General features: G+C 45.3%; 1 protein-coding gene across 2 annotated transcripts in view; it reads left to right on the top strand.

The window, feature by feature from the left end:
* PIGK (phosphatidylinositol glycan anchor biosynthesis class K) overlaps positions 1 to 27,733 on the top strand; it is a 270,897-nt gene that overhangs the window by 104,914 nt on the left and 138,250 nt on the right. For both annotated transcript variants that reach the window (XM_063939046.1, XM_063939045.1), the window contains exons 5-9: positions 11,044 to 11,155; positions 13,395 to 13,491; positions 20,269 to 20,386; positions 20,798 to 20,908; positions 25,380 to 25,552. In XM_063939046.1, coding sequence (XP_063795116.1) covers positions 11,044 to 11,155; positions 13,395 to 13,491; positions 20,269 to 20,386; positions 20,798 to 20,908; positions 25,380 to 25,552 — 611 coding nt within the window. The remainder of the gene's footprint in view (positions 1 to 11,043; positions 11,156 to 13,394; positions 13,492 to 20,268; positions 20,387 to 20,797; positions 20,909 to 25,379; positions 25,553 to 27,733) is intronic.

The following is a 27,733-nucleotide window of genomic DNA, read 5'->3' on the forward strand; positions in this document are numbered from 1 at the left end:
TCCCCATGGTATTAAATGGAACCCCAGCATCCTCTAGGATGCAAGAGAAAATAGGATTTGAATTACCTACCGGTAAATCATTTTCTCGTAGTCCGTAGAGGATGCTGGGGGCCCGCCCAGTGCTTCGTATTCCTGCATTGTTACTTGGTTAAGTATTGTTGGTTCAGTTGTTGCTAAATCGTTTCAAGTTGGTTAGCTTGGCTTTCCTCTTGTTGTGTGTGAGCTAGTGCGAACCTCACCACTATCTGTGTATTTCCTTCTCTCGAAGTATGTCCGTCTCCTCGGGCACAGTTTCTAGACTGAGTCTGGTAGGAGGGGCATAGAGGGAGGAGCCAGCCCACACTATTAAACTCAAAGTGCCCATGACTCCTAGTGGACCAGTCTATACCCCATGGTACTAAATGGAACCCCAGCATTCTCTACGGACTATGAGAAAAGTATTTACCGTTACGTATATAAAATCTTATTATTATGCTCATGGAAAATACACCCAGTCACGCAGAACAAGGTAGAGGTATTTCCTAGAAACTAATTAGAATAGAAGGCAGGATACAGCCTTACTTCAAGTTCCTCATCTTAAAATTCAATAAAAATTTGAAGAAACCCTTCAGCAATACTTAATCATAAACCCTTAATCTTAACTCCTTCCAATTGTCTGGGCTGAGTGCAATATTTTGATTGTATGAATACAGATAAAGCAGGACCACCCTGAAAAGGAACATAGATTACACAAAATTAATGGAAAATTACACAAAAGTTGACTCTGACCTTTTAATTCTCAGAAAGTCTAATCGCAATTTGACACTAGTTAAATCTCTTCGCTAAGGTTGATAAAGTTGTAAAAACCGCTAACCATAAATTTCATGACGCAAGATGTTCTTGTAGCCCTTAAACTAAATTCCAAGCAAGATGCATAATCTAGCAGAGCCACTTGGAACGTACTTGGACAATTAATGGTTTTCTACTAGAAATTAATTTGTGATGGTACCATGGCCAATCCTTAATACTCTTCTCAGCCGCTACTGCCTTTCTGAGGACTGTAAATGTCCACGGCTTATAAAGAATTTCTGGTGGTAAATATCACCAGATGACTTTGAAGTCACCCAAAGTAGCTTCATGGGTTTACAGCGTATTCATGTAAAGTGTTTTCTCTGACGTCCTAGTGGATGCTGGGACTCCGTCAGGACCATGGGGATTAGCGGCTCCGCAGGAGACAGGGCACAAAAATAAAAGCTTTAGGACTAGGTGGTGTGCACTGGCTCCTCCCCCCATGACCCTCCTCCAAGCCTCAGTTAGGTTTTTGTGCCCGTCCGAGCAGGGTGCAATCTAGGTGGCTCTCCTAAAGAGCTGCTTAGAAAAAGTTATTAGGTTTTTTATTTTTAGTGAGTCCTGCTGGCAACAGGCTCACTGCAACGAGGGACTTATGGGAGAAGAAGTGAACTCACCTGCGTGCAGGATGGATTGGCTTCTTAGGCTACTGGACACCATTAGCTCCAGAGGGATCGAACACAGGCCCAGCCATGGAGTCCGGTCCCGGAGCCGCGCCGCCGACCCCCTTGCAGATGCCGAAAAGTGAAGAGGTCCAGAAACCGGCGGCAGAAGACTTTTCAGTCTTCATGAGGTAGCGCACAGCACTGCAGCTGTGCGCCATTGTTGTCAGCACACTTCACACCAGCGGTCACTGAGGGTGCAGGGCGCTGGGGGGGGGGGCGCCCTGGGCAGCAATGATAATACCTTGTTCTGGCTAAAAATACATCACATATAGCCCCTGGGGCTATATGGATGTATTTAACCCCTGCCAGGTCTCACAAACACCGGGAGAAGAGCCCGCCGAAATAGGGGGCGGGGCCTATCTCCTCAGCACACAGCGCCATTTTCCTGCACAGCTCCGCTGCGAGGAAGGCTCCCAGGACTCTCCCCTGCACTGCACTACAGAAACAGGGTAAAAAAACAGAGAGGGGGGGCACTTTTTTGGCGATATTGATATATTAAGCTGCTATAAAGGAAACAACACTTCTGTAGGGTTGTTCCTATATATTTATAGCGCTTGGGTGTGTGCTGGCAAACTCTCCCTCTGTCTCCCCAAAGGGCTAGTGGGGTCCTGTCTTCGATAAGAGCATTCCCTGTGTGTCTGTGTGTCGGTACGTGTGTGTCGACATGTATGAGGACGATGTTGGTGTGGAGGCGGAGCAATTGCCGGTAATGGTGATGTCACCCCCTAGGGAGTCGACACCGGAATGGATGGCTTTGTTTATGGAATTACGTGATAATGTCAGCACGTTACAAAAATCAGTTGACGACATGAGACGGCCGGCAAACCAGTTAGTACCTGTCCAGGCGTCTCAGACACCGTCAGGGGCTGTAAAACGCCCTTTACCTCAGTCGGTCGACACAGACCCAGACACGGACACCGAATCTAGTGTCGACGGTGAAGAAAATAAGATTTTACTTACCGATAAATCTATTTCTCGTAGTCCGTAGTGGATGCTGGGGACTCCGTCAGGACCATGGGGATTAGCGGCTCCGCAGGAGACAGGGCACAAAAATAAAGCTTTAGGATCAGGTGGTGTGCACTGGCTCCTCCCCCTATGACCCTCCTCCAAGCCTCAGTTAGGATACTGTGCCCGGACGAGCGTACACAATAAGGAAGGATTTTGAATCCCGGGTAAGACTCATACCAGCCACACCAATCACACCGTACAACTTGTGATCTGAACCCAGTTAACAGTATGACAAACGTAGGAGCCTCTGAACAGACGGCTCACAACAATAACAACCCGATTTTTTTGCAACAATAACTATGTACAAGTATTGCAGACAATCCGCACTTGGGATGGGCGCCCAGCATCCACTACGGACTACGAGAAATAGATTTATCGGTAAGTAAAATCTTATTTTCTCTAACGTCCTAGTGGATGCTGGGGACTCCGTCAGGACCATGGGGATTATACCAAAGCTCCCAAACGGGCGGGAGAGTGCGGATGACTCTGCAGCACCGAATGAGAGAACTCCAGGTCCTCTTTAGCCAGGGTATCAAATTTGTAGAATTTTACAAACGTGTTCTCCCCCGACCACGTAGTTGCTCGGCAGAGTTGTAATGCCGAGACCCCTCGGGCAGCCGCCCAGGATGAGCCCACCTTCCTTGTGGAATGGGCCTTGACAGATTTAGGCTGTGGCAGGCCTGCCACAGAATGTGCAAGTTGAATTGTGCTACAAATCCAACGAGCAATCGTCTGCTTAGAAGCAGGAGCACCCAGCTTGTTGGGTGCATACAGTATAAACAGCGAGTCAGATTTTCTGACTCCAGCCGTCCTTGAAATATATATTTTCAATGCCCTGACAACGTCCAGCAACTTGGAATCCTCCAAATCGCTAGTAGCCGCAGGCACCACAATAGGCTGGTTCAGGTGAAACGCTGACACCACCTTAGGCAGAAAATGAGGACGCGTCCGCAGTTCTGCCCTGTCCGAATGGAAAATCAGATATGGGCTTTTATACGATAAAGCCGCCAATTCTGACACTCTCCTGGCTGAAGCCAGGGCCAGTAGCATGGTTACTTTCCATGTAAGATATTTCAAATCCGCCGATTTGAGTGGCTCAAACCAATGAGATTTGAGAAAATCCAAAACTACATTAAGGTCCCACGGAGCCACTGGGGGCACAACCGGGGGCTGTGTATGTAGTACTCCTTTTACAAAAGTCTGGACTTCAGGAACTGAAGCCAATTCTTTCTGGAAGAAAATCGACAGGGCCGAAATTTGAACCTTAATGGACCCCAACTTGAGGCCCATAGACAATCCTGTTTGCAGGAAATGTAGGAATCGACCCAATTGAAATTCCTCCGTGGGGGCCTTCCTGGCCTCACACCACGCAACATATTTTCTCCAAATGCGGTGATAATGTTGTGCAGTCACCTCCTTCCTGGCTTTAACCAGTGTAGGAATGACCTCTTCTGGAATGCCTTTTTCCCTTAGAATTCGGCGTTCAACCGCCACGCCGTCAAACGCAGCCGCGGTAAGTCTTGGAATAGACACGGTCCCTGCTGAATCAGGTCCCGTCTTAGAGGTAGAGGCCACGGATTTTCCGTGAGCATCTCCTGAAGTTCCGGGTACCAAGTTCTTCTTGGCCAATCCGGAGCCACGAGTATCGTTCTTACTCCCCTTTGCCATATAATTCTCAGTACTTTGGGTATGAGAGGCAGAGGAGGAAACACATACACTGACTGGAACACCCACGGTGTTACCAGAGCGTCCACAGCTATTGCCTGAGGGTCTCTTGACCTGGCGCAATACCTGTCCAGTTTTTTGTTGAGGCGAGACGCCATCATATCCACCTTTGGTTCCCAACGGTTCACAATCATGTGGAAGACTTCTGGATGAAGTCCCCACTCTCCCGGGTGTAGATCGTGTCTGCTGAGGAAGTCCGCTTCCCAGTTGTCCACTCCCGGAATGAACACTGCTGACAGTGCTATCACATGATCTTCCGCCCAGCGAAGAATCCTTGCAGCTTCTGCCATTGCTCTCCTGCTTCTTGTGCCGCCCTGTCTGTTTACGTGGGCGACTGCCGTGATGTTGTCCGACTGGATCAACACCGGCTGACCCTGAAGCAGGGGTTTTGCCAGGCTTAGAGCATTGTAAATCGCTCTTAGCTCCAGTATATTTATGTGAAGAGACATCTCCAGGCTTGACCATACTCCCTGGAAGTTTCTTCCCCGTGTGACCGCTCCCCAGCCTCTCAGACTGGCATCCGTGGTCACCAGGACCCAGTCCTGTATGCCGAATCTGCGGCCTTCTAACAGATGAGCACTCTGCAACCACCACAGAAGAGACACCCTTGTCCGTGGCGATAAGGTTATCCGCTGATGCATCTGCAGATGCGATCCGGACCATTTGTCCAGCAGATCCCACTGAAAAGTTCGTGCGTGGAATCTGCCGAATGGGATTGCTTCGTAAGAAGCCACCATCTTTCCCAGGACTCTTGTGCATTGATGCACAGACACTTTTCCTGGTTTTAGGAGGTTCCTGACAAGTTCGGATAACTCCTTGGCTTTCTCCTCCGGAAGAAACACCTTTTTCTGAACCGTGTCCAGAATCATTCCCAGGAACAGCAGACGTGTTGTCGGGGTCAACTGAGATTTTGGAAAATTCAGAATCCACCCGTGTTGTTGCAGCACTACTTGGGTTAGTGCTACTCCGTCCTCCAGCTGTTCTCTGGACCTTGCCCTTATCAGGAGATCGTCCAAGTAAGGGATAATTAATACGCCTCTTCTTCGCAGAAGAATCATCATTTCGGCCATTACCTTGGTAAAGACCCGACGTGCCGTGGACAATCCAAACGGCAGCGTCTGAAACTGATAATGACAGTTTTGCACCACGAACCTGAGGTACCCTTGATGTGAAGGGCAAATTGGGACATGCAGGTAAGCATCTTTTATGTCCAGGGACACCATAAAGTCCCCTTCTTCCAGATTCGCTATCACTGCTCTGAGTGACTCCATCTTGAACTTGAATTTTTGTATGTACAGGTTCAAAGATTTCAGATTTAGAATAGGTCTTACCGAGCCGTCCGGCTTCGGTACCACTAATAACGTGGAGTAATACCCCTTTTCCTGTTGTAGGAGGGGTACCTTGACTATCACCTGCTGAGAAAACAGCTTGTGAATGGCTTCCAATACCGTCGCCCTGTCTGAGGGAGACGTTGGCAAAGCAGACTTTAGGAACCGGCGAGGGGGAGACTTCTCGAATTCCAACCTGTAACCCTGAGATACTACCTGCAGGATCCAGGGGTCCACCTGTGAGCAAGCCCACTGCGCGCTGAAATTCTTGAGTCGACCCCCCACCGCCCCTGAGTCCGCTTGTAAAGCCCCAACGTCATGCTGAGGGCTTTGCAGAAGCCGGGGAGGGCTTCTGCTCCTGGGAGGGAGCTGCTTGGTGCACTCTCTTACCCTTTCCTTTGCCTCGGGGCAGATATGACTGTCCTTTTGCCCGCTTGTTCTTATAGGAACGAAAGGACTGCGGCTGAAAAGACGGTGTCTTTTTCTGTTGGGAGGGGACCTGAGGTAAAAAGGTGGATTTCCCGGCAGTTGCCGTGGCCACCAAATCCGATAGACCGACCCCAAATAATTCCTCCCCTTTATACGGCAATACTTCCATATGCCGTTTGGAATCCGCATCACCTGACCACTGTCGCGTCCATAAACTTCTTCTGGCAGATATGGACATCGCACTTACTCTCGATGCCAGAGTGCAAATATCCCTCTGAGCATCTCGCATATAAAGAAAAGCATCCTTTAATTGCTCTAAAGTCTGTAAAATACTGTCCCTATCCAGGGTATCAATATTTTCAGTCAGGGAATCCGACCAGACCACCCCAGCACTGCACATCCAGGCTGAGGCGATGGCTGGTCGCAGTATAACACCAGTATGTGTGTATATACTTTTTAGGGTAGTTTCCAGCCTCCTATCAGCTGTATCCTTGACCACGGATGCCAGTCTGAGAGGCTGGGGAGCGGTCACACAGGGAAGAAACTTCCAGGGAGTGTGGTCAAGCCTGGAGATGTCTCTTCACATAAATATACTGGAGCTAAGAGCGATTTACAATGCTCTAAGCCTGGCAAAACCCCTGCTTCAGGGTCAGCCGGTGTTGATCCAGTCGGACAACATCACGGCAGTCGCCCACGTAAACAGACAGGGCGGCACAAGAAGCAGGAGGGCAATGGCAGAAGCTGCAAGGATTCTTCGCTGGGCGGAAGATCATGTGATAGCACTGTCAGCAGTGTTCATTCCGGGAGTGGACAACTGAGAAGCGGACTTCCTCAGCAGACACGATCTACACCCGGGAGAGTGGGGACTTCATCCAGAAGTCTTCCACATGATTGTGAACCGTTGGGAAAAACCAAAGGTGGATATGATGGCGTCCCGCCTCAACAAAAAACTGGACAGGTATTGCGCCAGGTCAAGAGACCCTCAGGCAATAGCTGTGGACGCTCTGGTAACACCGTGGGTGTTCCAGTCAGTGTATGTGTTTCCTCCTCTGCCTCTCATACCAAAAGTACTGAGAATTATACGGCAAAGGGGAGTAAGAACGATACTCGTGGCTCCGGATTGGCCAAGAAGAACTTGGTACCCGGAACTTCAGGAGATGCTCACGGAAGATCCGTGGCCTCTACCTCTAAGACGGGACCTGCTTCAGCAGGGACCGTGTCTATTCCAAGACTTACCGCGGCTGCGTTTGACGGCATGGCGGTTGAACGCCAAATTCTAAGGGAAAAAGGCATTCCGGAAGAGGTCATCCCTACCCTGGTAAAAGCCAGGAAGGAGGTGACTGCACAACATTATCACCGCATTTGGAGAAAATATGTTGCGTGGTGTGAGGCCAGGAAGGCCCCGACGGAGGAATTTCAACTGGGTCGATTCCTACATTTCCTGCAAACAGGATTGTCTATGGGCCTCAAATTAGGGTCCATTAAGGTTCAAATTTCGGCCCTGTCGATTTTCTTCCAGAAAGAATTGGCTTCAGTTCCTGAAGTCCAGACTTTTGTAAAAGGAGTACTACATATACAGCCCCCGGTTGTGCCCCCAGTGGCTCCGTGGGATCTTAATGTAGTTTTGGATTTTCTCAAATCCCATTGGTTTGAGCCACTCAAATCGGTGGATTTGAAATATCTTACATGGAAAGTAACCATGCTACTGGCCCTGGCTTCAGCCAGGAGAGTGTCAGAATTGGCGGCTTTATCGTATAAAAGCCCATATCTGATTTTCCATTCGGACAGGGCAGAAACTGCGGACGCGTCCTCAGTTTCTGCCTAAGGTGGTTTCAGCGTTTCACCTGAACCAGCCTATTGTGGTGCCTGCGGCTACTAGCGATTTTGGAGGATTCCAAGTTGCTGGACGTTGTCAGGGCATTGAAAATATATATTTCAAGGACGGCTGGAGTCAGAAAATCTGACTCGCTGTTTATACTGTATGCACCCAACAAGCTGGGTGCTCCTGCTTCTAAGCAGACGATTGCTCGTTGGATTTGTAACACAATTCAACTTGCACATTCTGTGGCAGGCCGGCCACAGCCTAAATCTATCAAGGCCCATTCCACAAGGAAGGTGGGCTCATCTTGGGCGGCTGCCCGAGGGGTCTCGGCATTACAACTCTGCCGAGCAGCTACGTGGTCGGGGGAGAACACGTTTGTAAAATTCTACAAATTTGATACCCTGGCTAAAGAGGACCTGGAGTTCTCTCATTCGGTGCTGCAGAGTCATCCGCACTCTCCCGCCCGTTTGGGAGCTTTGGTATAATCCCCATGGTCCTGACGGAGTCCCAGCATCCACTAGGACGTCAGAGAAAATAAGATTTTACTTACCGATAAATCTATTTCTCGTAGTCAGTAGTGGATGCTGGGCGCCCATCCCAAGTGCGGATTGTCTGCAATACTTGTACATAGTTATTGTTACAAAAAAATCGGGTTGTTATTGTTGTGAGCCGTCTGTTCAGAGGCTCCTACGTTTGTCATACTGTTAACTGGGTTCAGATCACAGGTTGTACGGTGTGATTGGTGTGGCTGGTATGAGTCTTACCCGGGATTCAAAATCCTTCCTTATTGTGTACGCTCGTCCGGGCACAGTATCCTAACTGAGGCTTGGAGGAGGGTCATAGGGGGAGGAGCCAGTGCACACCACCTGATCCTAAAGCTTTATTTTTGTGCCCTGTCTCCTGCGGAGCCGCTAATCCCCATGGTCCTGACGGAGTCCCAGCATCCACTACGGACTACGAGAAATAGATTTATCGGTAAGTAAAATCTTATTTTAGATCTCCTTCAAAATGACATTCTTCTCCCTCCAGGTTTGCTGTGGGCTAATATCCTATTTCCAAAACCGGCAAAGATGTAACAGTAATTAGTATTCTTTTGTAGAGATCGTTACAATAGCTTTACTCCCCTTATTGGAACCCTCATGGCTTTGTATGCATCTGCACGAGAGTCCAACTCAAGCTGTGGTTGCTTCTTGGTTGATGGAAAGGATCAGAGAATTATGAATTGTCCATACTTTTTACTGCCCAGATTGTACTTGGTTATAAGAGATTTGGGGAAAGTTTAAGGTTTTCTAATCACGATTTGTAAATCGTTGGACTTAACGAGTAGTGATCCACTTTAAATTTTGTCTGCACAAAGAATATTTAGGAATGATTGCAAAACTCTGGACAGGGTCAGCTCCCAGAAAGTCTGCTTATTGATGATGCTTTAATGGTATCTGCAGCCCACATCACCTGTTTCCGGGTGTCCACACAGTGATTTCATGACAGACTCTAGCTATAGAACGCCGTCTGCATCTTCCCCCATTGTGTGTCTAGCCTCCGGATATAAATCTTCTGCCTGACATTCTCCTTGCTCAGTTCTCGCTCATTACCTCATCCTTGCATTGCCTAACTGTATCAGAAACCTAAAAGCGACCGGCTGTTTTCTGCATCGACTTCCAGTATCTGATTAGCAACTTATCAGTGGATTACGGGAAAAATAGACGGGGCATGAATTCACCTGGAGACGCGTAGCAGGAATTACAAGAAAAAAACATGAACTTCAGATTCGTTTAATTATGGAGCTCAAGCTGACGGCAACCGATCTAAGTTTTTAGAAGGTTGTCCTGTTCGCAGCAGCCGGAGCTGTCTACAGAGAGGAGTGCAAGTCTTTCCTCGCATTGGCGCACATTATTTCCCAGCTCCCCCTCCACGTGTAAAAGGCGTGCTGATAATCCGATTATGTGAACTTGCTTTGGCTAATCCTCTGCCCCCACACAGGCAAAAAGAAAAGGACTGAAAACTCCAGCTAGTACTAATCCTACCTTGTTTGCGCAGATCACAAAATGTCAAGAGACCACGCAGACCTCCGCCATTTCTTTTATTCATTGGGTTTAAAGCCTTCCGCTTTATATTTAATTGCCCGTTCGTGCAATGACTAAATGTGGAGGTTCAGCTTTTTTTTATAGTGGTTCTGCGGCTTCAGGTCTGCACAGCCTGGACAAGAGAGTTGGAATGAGTGTATTGTCTTAGGGCAACGTAAGGTCAAGGTGGAAAATACGGTAATTAGAATCACCAGCTATTTATGGTTTCACCGATTCCATCCCCAGAGGTTCCACCCACAACTGCGTCTTCAGACACGTGTGGTAAAATAGAAATAAAAAAATCAATCCATTAAAAAAAAAAAAAAAAAAAAATTTTTAAGGCATAGACTGCAGTACATTGTGTATGTGTTTGTATTTTTTTTATACATATATTTTTTTAGTTTTTCTGAAATTAGCGGTGGAATAATGGTTTAAGATGTAAATATCAACCAAAAATCGACAGTAGCCTATGCATCTGGTTTACGCCTGGAGCAGTAGACGGTGACTTGCGTCCCTCTTAAACAATTTATATAAGTCGAGCGCAGCCATTGTGAGCGGAGCTTTTGCACGCGGCCAATCACAAGCTGGTTACCATCATCCTCTGCTTTTTGCCCCAGGCCTTGACCATCCGCAAATACGGCTTTCCTGAGTGTACATGCATCTTTTTCATGGTCTGCATGTCCTCTCGATGGCGCAAACACACCCTTATTGTACTTGGCCTCTGTTAGAACAACGCGTTCCGCCCATCCAGGAGGTGCAGTCATCAAGAGCTGTCCGGTTACATATGAGCGTGCAAACCATTTTGGGCATGTGCAGACCCAAATGATGTGAAACAAGTTGCACCGTGTGGCGTAATGCTCACTCTGCAGCTGCCCCAAAGTTGCAGATTTGCAGTTTCAGTCCTAACCGTTAAGCGCCGTCACATGCCTTCCTCAACCAGCACCGCTAATTTAGTATCGCTTGTATATATGACTCCTAGCTGCCGCATCTCTCCCCGTTCCCCCACATCATTTATTATCCGTTAGAAGCCAGGGTATGACCATTGATTTGTAGTGTACAAGCAGACCGTAAGACTTCTCACACAGCCGTTTCTCAGGTTGGCTTCTTTGAGCCTTTATGGGACACGCGCCACAGTTTGCTAAATGTTTAATAAGCCTCTTATCTTGTGTTTCTAGGTGACGGTAGAAAACTTTCTGCGAGTTTTGACTGGCAGGTTGCCGCCGAGCACCCCACGGCTCAAACGTCTCCTATCCGACGACAGAAGCAATATACTCATCTACATGACTGGTAATATATGCCTGGGATACATAGAAACATGTATAACTTGGCTCATGATTTTACAGCCTCCCATATCTGAAAATCCGATATCAAAACACTTCTGGTCCCAAACTTTTTTGGATACGGGAGACTCAAGCTGAATAGGTTTTGGTTTGTTTCGTGTTCTGGGTAGATCCAGTATTTGCAGACCCTGGGGATTATTTCTCCTCTTGCGTCACAGACAATGAAGGGGATTGTGTGGTGGTTGTGGATTAGTGCAGATTGACACCTATAGGTAAAGTTATTATATATCCCTGTCCTCATCCTCTTGGAGATATCACATCAGTGCGTTTCTTGTTGTGCGGTTGTCGCACTTGTTAAAGGACTGGTATCGTATTCGTTTTATTATTAGTCGGACACTTAATCCAGAAAAGAAATGATCTGTCAGATTAAATCTTAGAAACAGACCTCCATAAATGTCACGCCGAGAAGCTGACAAATCGTGGCGGCTGCCCGTGGGATGTCCCGTCTGGTCATTTTGTCTCCATCACCGAATGAACATCAAAGGCAACAGACTTTGCTGCAACTCTCGAGGCTCGGTCAGCCGCCGAAGCGCTGTTGTTTTATTTCCATCCTCTTCTATTCCCTCTAGGTTGGAACAGATTTTAGTCAGACCTAAATGGTCATAATGGCTGCAGTAGCAGACTGGAATATTACCAAAATGTCCAGTGTTGTACATGTCTGTACGGCTTTTGGTTTTTAAGTTATTACTACTTTTAAAAAATACGGTTTTACCTGCCAGTATCACGCCTCTTCCTGCACGTCGTAGGCTGTTTAATACAGGGGCAAACGCAGGATTTTCGGTGTGGGGGTGGGTTTCTGTATATGTTCCAAACTGGCGGCTCTCACAGCCCACAAAAGAATCACAGGTAGCTGCTTTGCTTCTGTCTTATATCTGTACTATTGCATTGCATTGTATTAAACAATGTATTATATCTGTATTCTTGACTATGGCTGAATAAACCGAAACCTAGAAGCAAAGCAGCTATCTGTGTTTCTTGTGTGGTCTGTGAGTGCCGAAAGTTTGGAACGTGTGCATCAATTTTATTATAGAGGGCACCCGGCAATAGTTATCATTTGAATTGATAAGAGTGCAGAGCGGCATAGAACAATTTTTTTTTAATACATGTGACGCACACATCCATACAGCACACACAGCATACTTGCATTAATGCACATAGCATACATACAGACACATACACACATAGCATACATGCACATAACATACACTCACATACACGCACACGCGCACACACACACACACACACACACACACATAGCATACAGTACGTTACACATAGCAGAATAGCAGAGTTATACACACACAGCATACACAAATATTACACTTGCAGAGGGCACACAGCATACTTACACACACCATTTGTACGTTGTGGGGGCTGAGCTGCTGTAGTAGCTGCGGACCTCTTTTGTAGCCCTGCCGGGAAGCCGGGCTTCACAAATCCTTTCAAGTCCCCCTCTGTGATTGCGGCACGCTGCCCGGCCTCCCGCTGCAGGTTCGTCTGTCAGCGCTCCGCATCAGGTATATGAAAGCCACCTGACGCGGAAGCGCTGAGAGCTGACCCAGCAGTGAGAGACCGGCAGCTCTCTGATCTCCTCTGCCTGGTGCCCGCGGCTGCTGCAGAGACGGAGACAAGGTTGTCTCCGTCTCTGAAAAAAAAAGAGAGCTTGGTCCATCAGGGAGGGGTTTCTGGGTACTAAGAACCCCCCTCCCCCCCTACATGCGCAACTGTAATAAGAGGTAGATTTAGCCTGGGAAAAGATTTAGATTTGGGTGGGGTGTTTTAATTTAAATTGCAGTGTAGAAATAAAGCTGCCTAACATTTGTGGGCTACATGCAAAAGCCGCCAGTATTTACCCTGCACAGAAACAATATAACCCACCCAAATCTAACTCTCTCTGCACATGTTACAACTGCACCACCTGCAGTGCAAAATGGTTTTGCCCAGTTGCTTGCTTTTTTGCTTTACTTACAAAATTTCTGTTACTCCTGTCACACCTGTGGTGCAGCATGGTTTTACCCAGGTACAAAGTTACTTGTGTGGTTTTTATTTTTGTTTTTTTACTTTGCTCCATGCTGGTGCAGTAACTTCAGCCACATTATGCTGATGTTATTGCACCCACTGCTGTACGTATTGTTGGCGGGCCGCTTTAGCCACCGGAAGGATAACATACATCATTATAATTACAGGACATGGTGGAAACGGCTTCCTGAAGTTTCAGGATTCAGAGGAAATTACCAACGTGGAACTTGCAGACGCCTTTGAGCAGATGTGGCAGAAACGACGGTAGGCAGAGGGTTAAATTCCAAGTAATAAAAGAGAACTGCCGCTGCCGGTCGCTGTCTCGGATGCGGCAGCTGGAGAGTAGTTTTATTAAATCATAATCTCTCTTCAATAACTTCCAGCACAGATTTCATTTCTCACCCGCGCAAACAAAATCTCTTGACAAAATACGTGACACTGATGGATGCCCCCGTTTCCACATAACATATCTTGATACTTCGTGTCTGTTCTCATCTTAGAGGCTGTAATCCACCAATATATTTTAATGCTCAAAAAATGACTAAAGCTAAAGTTTCTTCAACTCTAATTCTGTGTGACAATAAAACATGGTGTATTGTGCGTGTAGCATGTTAGGAACATTTGTTTTGTAGCATTATGCAGATATATGTAATATACAGTACTGTGAAAGTAAAGTTTTAGGCAGGTGCGGAAAAAATGCCAAAAAGTAAGAATGCTTTCAAAAACAGAAGTGTTAATAGTTTATATTTATCAATAACCAAAATGCAAAGTGAATTAACAGAAGAAAAATCTAAATTAAATCATTATTTGGTGTGACCACCATTTGCCTTCAAAACCTAATCAATTCTTCTAGGTACACTTACACAAAGTCAGCGATTTTGTAGGATTATAGCTGTTGGTGATCAGTATCACCTGTTTGGTATGATTGATGAACTAATCACACCAAACAGGTAACAATGATCATCATTTTCATATTGAAACAGTCATTAACTGAATCAGAAACAGCTGTGTAGAAGGCTTAAAACTGGGTGAGAAACAGCCAAACTCTGCTTCACTTTGCATTTTGTTAATTGATGAAAATACAATATTAACACTTCCATTTTTGAAAGCATTCTTCCCACACCTGCCTAAAACTTTTGCACAGTGCTGTATATTTATACTAGAAAACAGCGCAGGCTAAGCCAACTCAATGGGGAACAATGCAGCATGCATTGTATTTTCTCCACAATGCAATATAGACAGATGGGGGGCCTCGATTAAAAGAGTGGAATCCCTTTTTTGAACTATGTGCCCCCATTGATGTTATTGACTTAGAAGCCCCACTGTTGCATCCTGCCCCTGAACGACTGGGCATTTACATAGTAGAGTGCAGTCAGCTGGTCTGTGTGGTAGCGCAATACATGGCTGTCCAGCTGCTCTGAAACCAAGCCTTGTCTGCTAGAGGGCCACGCCTGGATAAACCACCCTTGATCCATAACTAGAGACGGCTATAATAGTGTCCTCTATCTCTGCACCACTCTACTTTCTGTTTGATGTGTGGCAATTACACACACAGAAAACCAAGGGTTCACATACTTTGTCCACTTTGCACTGTGAATGTTTTACATGGTGTGTTCAATAAAAGCATGCAAACATATAATTGTGTGGTATTAGTTTCAGCAGACACTGTTTGTCTATTGTTGTGACTTAGATGAAGATCAGAACACATTTTATGACCAATTTATGCACAAATCCAGGAAATTCCAAAGGGTTCACATACTTTTTCTTGCAACTGTATGTTTGTGTGTGTGTAGATTTTTGTATATTTAATAACTAGTTGACCCTCCTTTGGCAGCAATAACCTCAACCAAACGTTTCCTATAGTTGCATATCAGACCTGCACAACGATCAGGGGGAATTTTGGACCATTCCGCTTTACAAAACTGTTTCAGTTCAGCAATAGTCTTGGGTTGTCTGGTGTGAATCGCTCTCTTGAGGTCATGCCACAGCATCTCATTCGGGTTGAGGTCAGGACTCTGACTGGGCCACTGCAGAAGGCGTATTTCCTTCTGTTGAAGCCATTCTGTTGTTGATCTACTTCTCTGCTTTGAGTCGTCCTGTTGCATCACCCATCTTCTGCTGATCTTCAGTTGGTTGACAGATGGCCTTAAGTTCTCCTGCAAAAAGTCTTGATAAACTTGGGAATTAATTAGTAGCTCGCCATGCTTCGGGCAAGGTGCCTCGCTCCGCTACCGCTGCGATTGGCACAGGTTACTATTCCCAATTATAGTCCACGTGGATCGTAGAGTATAAAAAGTTCAGTATATGGGAAAAAAAAGGTTAAAAAGTCATGTCGACCTTTTCATGGGTTGACCTAGTGACCATGTCGACCAATAGTGGTCGACCTAATGAGTGTCAACCTAAGTGTTGTCAACCTAAAGAAACAGTAATGTTATGGCCATAAAAGTGGAATTCATTATTACATATAAAATAAATATTTAACCTAGCATATGATTTATTTATGTCCTTCTGGAGCTATGGCCTCCAGAATTGAGCACTGTTGTCCAGGTGGGGTCGCACCAGCAATCTGTATAGTGGCATGACCACCTCCTCTCTTTCCACCAACCTCTCCTCATCCGACTGGCCATCTTCTTTACTTTTTTACATTGTTGTCTACTTTATATCTCCTGAATAATGACCCCTAGATCCATGTTCTCATTGGTAGTGGATATATTAGTGCCATAAATTCTATGATAAACCTTTGGGTGTTTGCAAGACAAGTGCACAATTTTGTAACTATAGTTAAAACACTTGACCGCTCCTCTGGTCTATCTAGATTATCAATCTTTCTTTACCCTTCTGGTGTGTCTACCCAGCCACTAATTAGGCTTTTGAAGAACATTGGTCCCTTCTCTGAATGCATTCCATTTACTACATCTCTCTGTTCTCTGCGCTTCAACCAGCATTGTATCCATTCAAATTCAATTGAATTATGACCAGGATCATGTCCAGTGGTCAGGTCATGTTGGGGTGTAATGTCCTATGTCTGTATAGGGTGTAATAGATGTATTATGGTCATGGCCAGTGGTCAGGTCATGTTTGAGGTGTAGTGTCCTATGTCTGTAGAGGGTGTAATAGATATATTATGGTCATGGCCAGTGGTCAGGTCATGTTGGGGGTGTAGTGTCCTATGTACAGGGTGTAATAGATGTATTATGATCATGGCCAGTGGTCAGGTCATGTTGGGGGTGTAATGTCCTATGTCTGTATAGGGTGTAATATATGTATTATGGTCATGGCCAGTGGTCAGGTCATGTTTGAGGTGTAGTGTCCTATGTCTGTAGAAGTTGTAATAGATGTATTGTGATCATGGCCAGTGCCCAGGTCATGTTTGGGGGTGTAGTGTATTATGTCTGTATAGGGTGTAATAGATGTATTATGGTCATGTCCAGTGGTCAGGTCATGTTGGCGTTGTAGTGTCCTATGACTGTATAGGGTGTAATAGATGTATTATGGTCATGTCCAGTGGTCAGGTCATGTTGGGGTGTAGTGTCCTATGTATGTATAGGGTGTAATAGATGTATTATGGTCATGGCCAGTGGTCAGGTCATGTTGGGGGTGTAGTGTCCTATGTCTGTATAGGGTGTAATAGATGTACTATGGCCAGTGGTCAGGTCATGTTGGGGGTGTAGTGTCCTATGTCTGTATGGGGTGTAATAGATGTATTATGGTCATGGCCAGCGGTCAGGTCATGTTGGGGGTGTAGTGTCCTATGTCTGTAGAGGGTGTAATAGATATATTATGGTCATGGCCAGTGGTCAGGTCATGTTGGGGGTGTAGTGTCCTATGTACAGGGTGTAATAGATGTATTATGGTCATGGCCAGTGGTCAGGTCATGTTGGGGGTGTAGTGTCCTATGTCTGTATAGAGTGTAATAGATGTATTATGGTCATGGCCGGTGGTCAGGTCATGTTGGGGGTGTAGTGTCCTATGTCTGTATAGGGTGTAATAGATGTACTATGACCAGCGGTCAGGTCATGTTGGGGTGTAGTGTCCTATGTCTGTGTAGGGTGTAATAGATGTATTATGATCATGGCCAGCGGTCAGGTCATGTTGGGGTGTAGTGTCCTATGTCTGTATAGGGTGTAATAGATGTATTATGGTCAGGTCATGTTGGGGGTGTAGTGTCCTATGTCTGTATAGGGTGTAATAGATGTATTATGGTCATGGCCAGAGGTCGGGTCATGTTGGGGGTGTAGTGTCCTATGTCTGTATAGGGTGTAATAGATGTATTATGGTCATGGCCAGTGGTCAGGTCATGTTGGGGATGTAGTGTACTGTGTCTGTATAAGGTGTAATAGATGTATTATGGTCATGGCCAGTGGTCAGGTCATGTTGGAGGTGTAGTGTCCTATAGATGTATTATGGACACGGCCAGTGGTCAGGTCATGTTGGGATGTAGTGTACTGTGTCTGTATAAGGTGTAATAGATGTATTATGGTCATGGCCAGTGGTCAGGTCATGTTGGAGGTGTAGTGTCCTATAGATGTATTATGGTCAGGTCATGTTGGGGGTGTAGTGTCCTATGTCTGTATAGGGTGTAATAGATGTATTATGGTAACGGCCAGTGGTCAGGTCATGTTGGAGGTGTAGTGTCCTGTGTCTGTATAGGGTGTAATAGATGTATTATGGTCATGGCCAGTGGTCAGGTCATGTTGGGGTGTAGTGTACTGTGTCTGTATAGGGTGTAATAGATGTATTATGGTCATGGCCAGTGGTCAGGTCATGTTGGAGGTGTAGTGTCCTATGTCTGTATATAATGTACTTGAGTCATGCACATAATTTAGTTAGCTCAATCATAACTCATACAGTATTTACAATATATCTTAAATTCTGTCAGGATGTGGAGCATTTTAAGGGCATGTATGGAAGTTCATATGTAAGACTTAGCATGATTGTGGAAACATGTGAGTTGCGTAATAGTGATTGCATTTGTTTTCTATAGTAAGCCTGTGCTTTCACAGCTGGAATCAATAGGAGAAGGATATATTGGTTTATTACATTATAGCACCTGTATTATGGGGAATATAGCAGTGACGGATAAGGACAGGAATTCTCTCTCTGTTTCATTTGTTTGCTATGAATATACAAGTTGCATAGTGGTTAGTATGACGGGGTCATGTGTTCAGCAGAAGCGTGATATTTCTGTACAATTGAGTACCTAGCATGCCATCTCTGAGAGACTAATAATGGATAGTCAAGGTCGTTTCAGAAACTTTAAACGTGTTGTTGCCTTGTTAAATATGCTTTTTTATGTTTGTTTATTGCCATGGTAAGTCGCATTCTTCTTATTCAGTGACCAAATGCTGGCCAGTAAATAATGCCTCATGTAACGGAATGCAGGGCATTAAGTATTGCCACCTTAACTGGATGGCTTGGCATTGCGTAGTGGCCTCTGTGCTGGAATGGCGGCTGTTACATTATGACCTGCGTGCCAGAATGGCCTGCGTTCTGGAATGCCGGGCAAAGCGTAACGGAAAGAGAAGTGAATGTAAGCCAACTCTGGAGAAAAGAATCTCCGTTATTTAAACCTTCCTGTTTCGTGGAACAAGAATTAAATCCTGGGAAATATCTGGGAATGTGGGCGCTATTCGGCGGCAAAGTTTGAGTTTGTAGTCGCTACCGCCAGCTTAGTGAACACCAGTCAGGTACCAAGGGATATTGGGGGTAAATCTGAGTTGATCGCAGCAGCAAGTTTGTTAGCAATTGGGCAAAAAAAATGTGCACTGCAGGGGGGGCAGATATAACATGTACAGAGAGAGTTAGATTTGGGTGGGTTATAGTGTTTCTGTGCAGGGTACATACTGGCTGCTTTATTTTTACACTGCAATTTAGATTTCAGTTTGAACACACCCCACCCATATTTAACTCTCTCTGCACATGTTATATCTGTCCCCTCTGCACTGCACATGGTTTTGCCCAACTGCTAACAAATTTGATACTGCGATCAACTCAGAATTAGGCCCATTGTCTGTGGAGTAGCTAGTACATATATTCCAAGAGGCCAAAGGGAAGATGTATCAAGCCTTGGAGAAATGAAGTGGAGAAGTTTCCTAAAGCAATCCGCTTCCAACTGTCATTTCATAGGCTGTGCTCGATACAGCACAGTTACAAGATGATTGGTTGCTATGGGCAACTTCTCACTTTATCTATCTTCAACACATCTCCCCACAAATCTTTGGTCATTGTAAAATAAGTATTTAGGGTTTGAGTAATACATTGTAAATGTTCTTTTGAAGGCTATCACTGTAGGGCAGGACCACAGAGAATGAGGCTTTCCTAACCTTATAATCAATAGAAATTAATTTGTACTGTAATAGTGACCGTGAGCCATGGTAGGTTCCCTGATTGTCCTCTACAGACAGTAATTGTGGCTTGTCCACTGTAATGCAGACGTGGATTTAAGCCTTTACGGAACATTTAAAGTGATTCTTTTCTGTAAGCTCTTGTGTCATTCTATAATCATGCATAATATAGCTGCAGAGAGGGAAGTGCTATTATCTCTTATATACATTTCTACGCTCCATACTGTTTTATTGTTGGATTAAATGTCCCTAAGTGATAGCTGTTATTTCTGTAACTGTTCTCTTACGTTCTCCGTGTCTTGTCCAATTTATTGTGCTGCGAACAATGAATCACGGTAGCTGGCTGAGACTTTATTCAGTGCCTTCGGAGACCGGATGAGTGATTCCACTGGCAGAGACCTGACTGCTGTGGAGGACTCTTGTAGTGACACTGCATCAGTGTCTATTCACAGTCCGGAACCTGTACATTGCATACAACATCAGACATCCACGTGTTTCTATAGCGGACACATACAGGAGGCAGCCACTTGCAGGCTGATCTGATCTTCAGTATAAATGGGTATATAGCATGATCCTGACCCATTTGAGCCTTGTCTTGCGCTTTTGTGAAATTTACTCTTAAAACTTTTTACTTGTTTAAAGTAAGCGTGATTTCCGCAATGTTCTCTCTTAATGTGACTACTGTGTTTATTCCTAGGTACAATGAATTGCTGTTTATAATTGATACATGCCAAGGTGCCTCTATGTATGAAAGGTTCTACTCCCCTAACATAATGGCTCTTGCAAGCAGCCAAGTTGGAGAAGACTCTCTGTCTGTAAGTATATTCCTATGCCCGGTGTTCTTTCCTGAAGTCGGTGTCTGATATATAGTAACTTCCATATTCTGCATAAGTCTTCAGACCTGTATTTTATTAATTTCTGAGAGGATTTCACTGATTCCAGTTTTAGTTAGAAGAGAGAGATGATGCCAAATAATACTGTGTTCCTCCGGGACATTGTGAGGAGCTGAATGAGATACTTCACAGCCAGTGGGGGTGGAACTGGTTTCATAATTTAAGGCTTTCTGATGACTGTACTGGGAGAAGGCAACTAGGGCCAACTAGCAAAGGCGGAGTACAAAGGGAGTTATATAGTTTCTTATATTTCTTAGTGGGTGAAAAACGTCATTTTCTTTTTGCATGTTCCTGGAAATAATTGCAGGTTTTTTTTTGTTTGTTTTTATTCAGCACCAACCAGATATGGCAATTGGGGTTCATCTTATGGACCGATACACTTTCTATGTCCTGGAATTTTTGGAGGAAATCCATCCTGCCAGCCAGAACAATATGAATGATCTGGTAAGACGTTGGGCTCTTCTGCTTTTCAGTTGGGTGAGGCCTATGCAGAGTGGTGGGAAAGTCAGTGAGATGGGCAACAACTGAGCTAAGTATGAGATGATGTGGTCAGAGGAAGATCAAAGAGGAGAATGTTGTAGCGTACGAGAGGAATAACAAGGGCATGGGCAAGAGTTTTGTTAAATAAATTTAGGAGTGGTTTTGTTATAAAAACATTGTAGAAGCGGCAAGATTGTGAAATAGACTGGATGTGGGGTGTGAGATAGAGGTAGCAGTTGAGTATGTCACCCAGGTAGTATATCTGGAGAACAGATGAGCGGTTGGTACCAGCAACAGATAGATAAGAGAGTTCCTGGAATGGGGGAAATATAATAATTTCGGTTTTGGACATATTGCGTTTGTGAAAGCAATGAGACTTTTAGGAGCAGAAGGCAGAAAAACAGGATTAAGAGAGCGCTCAGGGGAGTAGGGGGTAGTCATTAGTTTAGAGGTTAAAATGGAGGCTGAAGGAGTTAAGGAGACCTCTTAGAGCTGTAAAAAGACACGAAGAGACGTCAAGAATTAAAGCTAGAGGTCACCAACAGCTAGAGAGAAGCCCAGATTGTTGTGGTTTTAGGAGAGGGTGGGAGGAGATGAAAATTATGAATTGATGATGGACAAAGCCACTCAAGAGCCATGGAGGCAAGGTAGAGGGGAGAGAGGGCAATAAGTTAGCTAGGGAATCTGTATCAAGCGAGGGTTTTTATGCATGGGTGGGTTGTGGCATGCTTGAAGAAGGAGGGGGTGGTTCTGGATGAGAGGGATAGGCTGAAGCAGGTGTCAAGAGAGAATGGGATCATGGAGACAGGAAAGGATAGAACTCCTCTCCAGTAGCTAGGGAGAAGGTGATCATAATAGCCAGGTGGGGTGAGAAAGGAGGAATCTGAAACCGGGAGATGTACTGGCGGATATCAATTTTGAATGTGATCTAGGTTGTATAGTTGAGGGCGCAGGAGAAGTAGGGTTGGGGAGATGGTGCGGGAATTGCAGTAGGGTGTTGCAGATAGAGGGTATACCTACTGTGCATTTAGACACAACTATGTGGTAACCATAGTACTCTGTCTTCAGGCTTTTCAGTTTATGAACCTTCTAGTGATGCCCTCTCTCAATAAATCTTTTTGTTTGTACCTGTCACCATAATCCCTTGTAGGCAGCCACCTTAATTACCTTGTGCAGGCAGCTACTTTATGAGCTCAGCCAGTATTCAGCCTATCAGTTCCCTAGGAGCTACTGACATCACAGTAACATGAGGCTCTGTGGGGGCAATTCAGTTGTATTTTGGACAGCAATAATTAATGTGCACCTGACGGAGCAATTCATATATTTTGGCCACCAATTAATTATGGCGCGTCATACCTAAAAGCATCGGTTTTAGCCATGTATCACAGCTAAACCTGTCTAATGAGCTGTTTAGGGCGCACAAACCAGACTTCACACATTTCTGCCCGCCACCTCAGGTGGCAATGGGCAGAAATGTGTGCACCCTCGGAACCAGCGCATAATTGGAGCAACAGTTGAATTGCACCTTCGGGAGCCCTGTGCTTCCGGGAACCCAAAAAACAATTGAATCTCCCCCTTTAAGCCTGATGCCTTCTTGATGTCACCGGTTCCTAGGTATTAGATTTTCATGATTGATTCTGTACACAAACTGCGCGTTTGCTGTGAGGACGCTTTGAAGACTTGGCGCTCAGTGTGCCTAGAATGAATGACTTTGTGCCCACTCCTATTACGGTGTCTTTATCTCAGGTTAATATTTGACTTTTTATTTTTAAATCTGTCATTGGATAACGTCTGTGTAAGACAACTTGCATTTTAGGTTCAGGGGCACATAGAGACACTGGGCTTTTACACATTACACCCTCCTCTGATTCCACCGCGGACAGGCAGGAGTTAGAGATAATGAGATGGCATTTCTCTTGTGCCGACACGAGTGCCGGTTGTGGAGGCCGCTCCTGCTGTTGGCTCATGCAGATTTCTCAGCTCGCAGCCCACACAGACAGGTTTTGTGTTATTTCGTGGCTCTGTCACCAACGGAGTTGTGAGAATTCCATGAGGAGGTGTCGGAACAAAGACATGCGCTGCTTTGTCTGACCTATTTCATCATTTACAGAGTTCAGCATTAAAGAAATGATTTGCCGACTGATTAACTCCTCATGTCGCTCTCTAAGTAGACTTTTTTTTTTTGTGTATGTGCAAACCAACAACTTTTAAAGAACAAGAAGCGTCTTTCTCCTCACTAACAATTGAACTAACCCGTACATCGCCCCCCTTTATCTTCTGGTCCTCAGAGAGGTCTCGTGGAAGATACGATTAGTTCTACTAGAGAAATTCCACTTATCATTGCTGGGTGTAATATTCGCGCTAGGTATGTGTGTGTACAATTGTTCATGAGAATGCAGCCTGTAAATTCACTAGGACCGGAGGCTCCACTGACGAGGCAGCCGAGTGGGGGCTGAACCTTCAGGAGAACACCAGGCCTTGACTATTGGTAATGATATGGTCTAGTTCCTGCGGCATTTATACCGTGCGCAGGTGCAGTGTAATTGCACATCTTCAGCTGCCATGTACATGTTTGCGCGGATTCGGTATGATTTCCTGACGCCAGAATCCCAACAGCGGAACGAGTCCACTCACGTGCACGCTGCGCTCGCCATGCTTCGGGCCCGGTGACTCGCTTCTTTCGCCACACTATTATATCCCCCTCGGTTGGTGGCGCGGACCCACCAACCGAGTGGCAATACCGAGCCTTAGTCGGGATTCTGACCGTCTGTATTTCATTGGCTGTTGGGATTCCGGCGTCGGTCTCCTGAGCGCCAGGATCCCGACTGTCGGAGAATCGTATGCGACCTGTTTTCCGCATCAGTGGAGACTGAAATAGGATGGGGGGGGGGGGGGGGGGGGGTGGACAGTTCCTCAGAAAGATGCAAGATAATTGCACAAATATGGCAACTAGTGAAATACCAAGTTAGGGTCTACAGTTGCGCATATAAGTTTTCTACAAACTTTTGTATTTATTAAACTCATTGTTGCTAAATTTTGTTAGGTGGAATAAATGATCATTATTATTATTATTTTAATTTTATCTTTTTAAATGCACACATACCAAATTATATATTGAATAATGTTCCTAGTGACTGGCGAGCAGTAATCCCCAGGGCTGTAGGCAGTACGTGTCCCTATATATTGTTGTATCTGCTTGTGGTTACTGTTGCGTAAACAGACCTTGCATTTACCTGGCCAGACAGAAGGAGCCGTCAGGAGGGGATGACATGAAAGGTGCCGTCTTCACACTGCACATCAGACAGAATTGATAAAGCGCTTTTAGCCGATGGTCTTTGAACGCTCCGAAAAGCAAGCTGCTTTTATAAGGACGCCCCGGTGCTAAGTGAGGCCTCCCGCGGGGCGCTTTCAAATAAAACCCATCAAATGAATTAATCACTGTTTGTCTTCAAAGAAAGCGCTGACCTTACCGTTTACACGCCACCAGGAAGCATATGTCAGGAGCAAAGAGCATTTATATTTTTAAGTATTTACGGCATCCGTGAGGTGCATGAAAGCCTGACAAGACGCTGGTTTTTGCAACAAACAGCTTTTGGGAAATCTGCAGGCTCATTTAAGCCCAGAATCTGGGCCAGCTAGAGTAATGTGACAAGAAACCGGGCTGGATGCCATCAAATTGTTTTAAAAATAAGAATAAAATATTTATTAAAAAAAAAAAAACGCATTTGTAAATGACTGCTAATCTCTTACTGTCAGACCTTTGCCAGAAGTAAAACAAATTGCTGTTTCCCAACATGCATCTCTCCGTGCCGAAAACGTCAGACGGCTCCGAAAGAGTCGGCTTTGTTATTTTTTCCATTTTCACCTCTTTTTTTTTTTTTTTTTTCTTTTCTTTTACTGACATGTCCTCATCTCACTGTATGTCATTGCATATGAACCAGTGGGAAGAGCCCTAACAATATTCTTGCATTTTAGTTTGGAGAAAACGCCATGTCACCGTAGATTTGAAAACCAGGGAAGTTTATTACAAAAGTGTTATCAATTAGAAAATTGTGTTCGGGACACGCCTCTTTATGTAAACCACTCCCCTTTTGTCCTGCACAGATTTACCACTATCCACGTCTATAAATTCAATTTTTCAATCCTAACGGAGTAGGATACTTGACCCCCCCCCCCCCCCCCTAATTACTTAAAGAGGCTGTCTCCTGTGTGTTTATGAAAACTGGTGCAAGTGGAAAAAGGTAGTGTAGCAACCAGGTAGCTTGTGTCCGTTTCTAGTGCAGTCTGGTAAATGACAGCAGCTCCTTAGTTTCCATGGCTACCACTGCTTTCTTTTAGTGAAGTTTTAATACCCCCCCCTTCCCCCCCCCCATTTGTCATTTTAAGGCGCCAGCTTGTGGCGGGACAGAGAAAAACGCTGTGATTTGTGTTGCAGTTTCAGGTCTGTCCTAAGAGCCTCTGTGTATCAACCCCCGGACATCGCACCGACCTGTTCCAGAGAGATCCACAGACCGTTCTCATCACCGATTTCTTTGGCAGTGTGAGAAAAGTGGAACTCACAGAGAAAAGTGTAGCGCTGAAGACGCCTGCGGCGGCTGCCGAGAGAAGGTATTGTCACACACTGTGTTGCACTATGTGTAGCGTCTCACGCCGGTCCATGATAATTCAGCTCTGAAACAAATAACATCTGTTCTTTTATTCCGAGCTGACGAGAAATCTGTTCCTGCAACACAATTTACAATTACGCCAAAGTACTTTAAATACCAGATCGCCAGGCGTGTTACAGTGGCATAAACAAGAACATTTACAGTACAGCATTAAACACATAATTGTAACCGTTGTATCATATTCTGCAGAATTGTTTTTTTGCATTTTCCAAGAATCTAGAATTAATGAGCAATACAGAGAACAGCCAGCATATTCAGTAATTCAGTACACAAAGTGAAATTATTAGCAAGAGAGACACGCGGTAAGTGTTAGCAATTGAGATAAAAGCTTGTTACACATTCTTCCAGAAAGGAGAACACACTGTTAGTCCATTGAATTGCTTCTCTGCACATGAAATATATAAGGTAATCAGTGTTTTGTGGTCAGTGCATAGCGTCAGTACTGTGTTTTTCTACCTGTAGACCTCACTAATGCGCCCTACACACTGGGCGATGTTACTGAAAGATATGAACGATCTCGTTCATTAATGAACGAGATACTGTTCATATCGTGCAGTCTGGAGGCACCAGTGATGAAAGATGTGCGGCCCCGCGCTCGTTCATCGCTGGTGCCCGTCACTTGTGCATGCAGGCCAATATGGACGAGATCGTCCATATTTGCCTGCACTGCTATGGAGCCGGGTGACGGGGGGAGTGAAGAAACTTCACTCCCCCTCTCACTGCCCCCCCCCCCTGCCGCCGGGTCGCCTGTCGGCCGTATCCGCCGTCGGGCAGCTCGGCGGCGGATCGACAAATGTGTAGGGCCCATTACTATGTGCGCAAATGCGATCTGGAGTCTGGAGCAATCACACGACATCTTCAACTCCAAAACTTGTCCTCACTTTTTAAAAGTCTAAAATTTGACATCTCAAGCTGCAGATAATTAAAGATCCTTATAGCTCTTAAGTGCACAACCGTTCTATACATATTAAAGCCACACAGAAGGTACCACAAGTACAAGATACCTACAGCTGTGTACTGACCTGTAGATGCGCTCTGCATCGATTGTACGCTAGGGTGCATCTTTAAGGCACACAAATGTACTTACTGTACTGTAAGTGGGGCTCTAAACCAGTCCCTGGACGTGTAAGGAGGTCCCACCGTCAGTGCGCTTAGATGGCGCACCGTACGCGCATCCACTCTCTGACGGTACCTGTACAAGCTACGTATGTGGGGATGTTGTGATGAGAGGCCGATTAAACCCACGAGAAAAATTGCAAGCGACACATTGATGTATAAACGCCCTCCGCTGTGTAACCCGCCCTTCAGTAGATAAAACATTTTTCACCTAAAACACTGCTCTGCTAAACCTCGGTTGTAGCTTAAATGAATCATGGGATGTAAAGCACAACTCCAGCTGTGAAGCGTTGCGGAATTTGCTGCGCTATAAAAGAAACTGGTAATAAATGAATAATAAATAATGGCTTCCGCAAAGCTTGGTGCAAAATAACGGCATCTAATTGCCAGAAGTCAGGTGATATGGCACATGCTGCTCTCTGATCACCTGGTCAGGCCGTGCAGAGGGCATTGAGTTGGGCACCCAAGGGTCAGGTTATTTGGGGTGACCAGTAGGGGAATCTCATGATCTTCCCAGGAGTTTGGCGACAAAATGTTTGCGCTTTAGAGAATATCATGTAGCCGAGAGCCCAGGAATTGTTATACAGATATGTAACATTATATTATTCTGACCCTCCTAGCCCTCCACTATGGATTGTGTTATAAAAGGAGGATAGTGTACAGGCCCTCCATCTATTTAGTATGCACAGATCAATGGTGCAATAAGATGTGGTTTTCTAACGTTTGTGCATGATTTGGATTTTTCTCGTTATTTTGGTAGTTTGCAGAGGATTTTATATTCTGTGAAAAGCAATCGAGATAAATTGGTGAGAAGTGCTTTGTGATTATTTAATTTTTCAGTAGTCACGTAGCGCCCTCTTGTGTGCCAAGATTGTAATGCAATTTTTACAGGAATTTCTATTTGTGCATAACTCCTGCTGTAACCCCTCCGCAGCTGATGACTGGTGAGACGCATTGTATGGACATATACGTTAAACTGCGGATGCAGCAAATTTCCCAATAAAAA

Source organism: Pseudophryne corroboree, chromosome 9 (genome assembly GCF_028390025.1).
Source record: "Pseudophryne corroboree isolate aPseCor3 chromosome 9, aPseCor3.hap2, whole genome shotgun sequence".
In the NCBI taxonomy this organism is placed as follows: Eukaryota; Metazoa; Chordata; class Amphibia; order Anura; family Myobatrachidae; genus Pseudophryne; species Pseudophryne corroboree.